Genomic DNA, 5,000 nt, shown 5'->3' with positions numbered 1-5,000 from the left:
TTTGTCATTATTCTTTCTACCAGCGTACGTCATATGGTCAGTTACACCATGTATTTCCCACAAAGTTTGTCATCTGCAATTAAGCCTCCTGCAAGACACATACAAGCATTTTAGTGATGGGAGGAAAGAGCAAATTAATTTAAAGTAATGCTAAGTTGTACTTAGATTTTTTAGTGTAAAGCTTGGAACACTGATAGTTCTTGCCATCTCCAACATATTTTGAGTCACTAGAGTGATGGGCACTTTGATGAGGTTTCAGAAAGCACGAAACTACAATTCTTGCCAAACTGCATTGAGACACTACAAGATGGGCCATTCTCTCTCTTTACCATCTCATTCCTCTTCCACTCCCTCTCCCCAGTCAATGTTGGCCCCAAACAAGGTCATGTCCATATGAAGGAGTACTTGATGGCGCTCAGCACGTTCATTCAACTGACTGAGGGGGAGAGGTAGGGGGAGTATGAAAAGGCCAGTTTTGCCATGAAATATATTTTGTGTCACCTATTTGCCTAAAAAAGATTGAAGTGTCCTAATCAATTTGTCAAGGATTTTTGCTTGAGTTAGACCTCTGATTACTGATGGTTAATATAGCAGGAGGTATAAAAGATAAAGCTATGTTAGGCTATGTTCAGATTTGGCTGACTTGACCACACCTGAAAAGATTATCATAAGAAAAAGTCAAAAGGATCATTCTTCCTAAAGTACCACGATTTTGAGTTTTTGTCAAAACCCTATTAAATTTACCATAAAACAAAACCTTAGAGAGCTGATCCTCTTACAAAGAAAGTAATTTGGAATTTGCTCTATTCCAACAGCAAGTGATATAGCTTAACGTACACCAAGTAAAATAAGCGACAAGATTGCCGAAAACAAAATTCTGAATTGCAGTTGATGGTTTCAGTGCCTGACAGCCACCTTTTCCAAAATCAAACTGCGCCTGAAAAATCCAAACTTTGATGGGATTCGGACCATGAAATTTCATACACAGGGTACTCTAAAATCATTGCAGTCACCTCTCACGGAATACAACTCGAACGAGCAACATTGATATTATTGACCAGCTCACAGCTGTTCTGTTAGCTTAATTGGCAGAGCAGTGTACTGCAATCTCAGCTCAAATATATGGAATTTCAAAGACTGTAAAATCAGTCCTACCTAGCAACAATAATTATTGCAATATCAGTTTGGGAAGAATCACAGGACAAGAGTTTTGTTATGTCGACCTAGTTTAAATTGCCCAGTACCCATGGAGTCTTTTACAGCAAAGTGGTAGAGCTGATCAGACTAGTGGTAATCCAAAGATAAATCTTAGGCTGTACTTCAGTTAGGTGCACTGTATGTTTTTTTCCCTGAATCTCTCTACATGTAATCTCTCCATCTCTTTAAATGCAGTTTATCCTGTTGAACCTGGTGAGAAGGACCGAGAAGACATAGAATTGGATTCTTCATCAGGTGAAGATCTAGATGATGATCAAGTTGAGCATGTCTCTTCTAACACAGTGCAGAAGAAAGGTAATTCACTGCAAAAAAAAGTAACAAACTAAGCATTCTAATTGGTCAGTGGCAAAGAAAGTCACAGACAGCAACAACAACAACAACCTTCATTTGTACTTACACTAAAACAACCATTACATTGGAAATAGAAGAAAATAATATTATACAGAGTACTGGCTGCCCGATATTTTTCTTTTATAGTGTCATGTGATCACATGATTTTTCACGTTCACTTTAGAATCAACAATGTTTTTTTTTTCAAAGACTACGGATTACACTCGCCCTAGAACGAGCTATTGCAATAATTTGCTCTTGCTTATTTATTCCAGTTTTTACCAACTGCAATTGAAATCACGACAGACGTTGCCTTTACTCTACGATCATGGCTTTTATCTGCTATATTTTGCTATAACAATCATCCAAGTGATCATTTGTTTTTAAAAGGATATTGAGAACGTAAGCTTTATTCCTCCACAGTTTAGCCCTTCAAAACCCATTTTGCTTGACTGTCCAAACGTTTCCAAAAAGTCTAGTTGGTTGTTCTGCGAGCGCATGTTCTGTCGGAATGAGCAATTTTCGTAGTGCGCATGCTCAGACTTTAGACTTCGAGTATTCTGAGGTCTCAAATACCTATATTATCTACTAATTTTTTTTGAGGAAAGCATCTACAGGGGCTGATTTGCTAATAAAACATGTATAAACACTGATTTTACTAGTGAACTTTATTTGCAACTCGATTTTTGCCAGAAAAAAAAAGTACGAAAAGGCATTTTCTTGCAAGTGATAAAGGAAGGAAAAACTTGCAATTAATTTAAGTGTGCAGCAAAAGCAACAATTACAAAGTAGGTTGTAAAGGAAAAGACTCGTTTCGAAATTCAAACAAAAACGTTTTTTACAGTTCATTAATTTGACCCTAAAAACCTGCCATACTAGAAGTGTGACGGTGAAATTTTCGTAAAAACATTTTTTTAAACGTGAAAGACCATTCACAAGTAAGACGTTGAATGAAATGTAATGAATTTTGACTTTTATATCTTTACTTTAGTTAAGGAAGGAAATCCTCCCAATGATGTCCTGGAGGAACTGTCTCAGGCTATCGGTGAGAAGTGGAAACCCTTAGCGCGAAGGCTGAAGTTCACAGAAACAGACATCACAAGGTTTCACAAACAGAATGAAGAATACTCTGAGAAGCCTTACAAAATGCTTTTGGAATGGAAGCAGCGCGAAGGTTCTCAGTCTGCAACTTATAAGGTTCTGTTTGATGCTTTGTGCCACCATCTGGTTGGCAGACAGGATTTGGCAGAAAAGTTTTGCTGTTGCTGACAAAGCCAAGTAAGTGTTTCTTTAGTAAACTGTTGTTCAAGATGCAACATTCACAGCTTTGCAACCCAGTCTAGTAAATGGAACTGCCAAATGCTTTATTGGTTACGATCTTGAGCATTCTTCGTATGCCATGCAAGAATAATCAGATTAGAGCACCAGTAATGAGTCCAAAAGATATCACTTATATACACCTAAAAAATGCAGGTAGCTTCAACAGTATTCGGACCCATGACCTCTGAGTATTGGACCAGCATTACAAAGGGCATGGGTTCTAATCCTGTTGAAGCCACCGGAATTTTTAGGTGTCATAAGATAAGTGCCAGGATCACTTCTCCCTTTCATCTATAACCCGCACTATTTATTTTATTCAAAATATATTCTCTCAGTTACAATTTTCTCGGTCCTTACGTTTCAGTGGCCCTTGAGTAGAATTACTAGACTTGATGAAATGTTCCCTTGTTGCAAACATGACTTTTAGTCCGCAATGGATTTCCAACCAAATCATCGTCAATTCTCCACAAATCTTCCCTTTCCACACAACTTATCCTGGAATCAAACGATCTGTCTGACTAAAAGCACAAAACTTGTATTCTCACATTAATTAACATGTGCTGATAACTGCAACAGAATCCCGTCATAAGCGACTCCTTTCATCCATTTTTGTCACCTTATTGCATATCTTAGACTAACATTCTTTGACTTCTTTTTCAGTTGTTTGTCATCAACGCGGACTTAACTAATAATAGCGGACATACATAATAGCGGAATTTAAACGAAGTACCAATAAACTCATAAATATAGACACGTAACTGTAAACACCGTCTGTTTTTAATTACCTGGTCCTGGAAAAGAGGGCTGGTTTCTTTGGTTGTTATAATCCTGACTACAGAAAAAAGGCATTTTTTCCGTACTTCCTCCCCAGTAACAGAAAGCGTCACGTTCTAATCCTCCTGTTTAGTCTTTTCTTTGATGTACACCTGTGATGTCATAAAATGGTGATGATGATGATGGTGGTGGTGGTGGTGATGAAGCTAGAGCTCGCCCGATGTGAAGGAATCCGCAATCCGGGATCGAGCAAATGTGAAGCTTTGGAATCCGGAATCCAGAGCGTGTAATCCGGAATCCATTGAATGGAATCCACAATCCACACATTTCGATGGAATTCAGGATTAATTTCGGTGAAACCTGTGAGTTTGGAATCTGGAATTCACGCCTCGGGAACTGGGATCTGGGATCCACTATTTAGGATCCGGAATCCCATGGGCTGGAATCTGGAATCCGAGCTGAGGGCCACCTGGATTCCTTTACATAGGGCGATAGAGCGAAACTTATTGTTTTGTCCAATCACAGCATCTGCAGAAAGAGAAGAGATAGTAAAAGCAGTCCTTGATGTTTAAGCCGGTTTCCATACCTTAGCTACATGTTCTACTCATTTTTGTTCCTATAAACTCGCCGTATTGAAGCGATTTCAATAGCCCTTCCAACATCGTTGTTGAACAATATTAAAGCCAGCAGCGAAGCGCTTAGGATATTGAATGATGAGTAAATGTCCGATAGAAATCCGCACTTTGTTCTTAAGAAACGTGAACAAATCTCGTCCAACAAACATGATACAATTTCTAGCTTTATGAGCAACAAAATTCCAAGAAAAAAAAAGTTTAATAAGAGTATCAAGTCACGATATGGAATTACTGGTGTGGCACTTCAATGGATGGAATGATATTTACGTAATCGAAGTCAAGTAGTGATGATTAACAATGATTTTTCTTCTTCGCGTGATCTTGTGGTGGTTCGCAAGGCTCAGTGTTGGGGCCAATGCTGTTCTCGTTATACATTGCTCCAATAACAGACATCATCCGGCAACATGGCCTGCAATGCCATCCATATGCAGATGACACACAAATCTATCTGAACTTCAATCCTGGTGATCACTTGTCTGCTATTAAGGCAGCTATCGAATCTTTTGTAGCAGACAATCGTAAATGGATGTCTCCTAATTACTTCAAGTTCAACGACGATAAATTGGAATTGTCAATTTTCCATTCTAAGCATGCAGTTCGTCCTAGCATCACAAGCATCGACGTTGGAGATGAGTCTATATCACCGGCGAAGTCCTGTCGTAACATAGGTGTTATCTATGATCAAACTCTTTTGTTCGACAAACACATCAGTTCTATAACTAA

The 5,000-nt window shown here is 38.6% G+C and overlaps 1 protein-coding gene across 4 annotated transcripts in view; it reads left to right on the top strand.

Moving 5' to 3' along the window:
- LOC138037681 (polyubiquitin-A-like) overlaps positions 1–4,986 on the top strand; it is an 89,764-nt gene extending 84,778 nt beyond the window's left edge. For 2 of the 4 annotated variants that reach the window (XM_068883605.1, XM_068883599.1), the window contains exons 11-12: positions 1,393–1,512; positions 2,540–4,983. In XM_068883605.1, the coding sequence (XP_068739706.1) occupies positions 1,393–1,512; positions 2,540–2,817 (398 nt within the window). In that variant the 3' untranslated portion in view covers positions 2,818–4,983. Of the gene's footprint in view, positions 1–1,392; positions 1,513–2,539 lie in introns of all 4 variants that reach the window. The other 2 variants (XM_068883593.1, XM_068883613.1) reach the window with 2 other exon arrangements.
- The last annotated feature ends 14 nt before the right edge of the window (positions 4,987–5,000 follow it).

Source organism: Montipora capricornis, chromosome 1 (assembly GCF_036669925.1).
Source record: "Montipora capricornis isolate CH-2021 chromosome 1, ASM3666992v2, whole genome shotgun sequence".
NCBI classification, from domain to species: Eukaryota; Metazoa; Cnidaria; class Anthozoa; order Scleractinia; family Acroporidae; genus Montipora; species Montipora capricornis.
The sequence above is the reverse complement of the archived record's forward strand: the minus strand, read 5'-3'. Positions and strand labels throughout refer to the sequence as shown.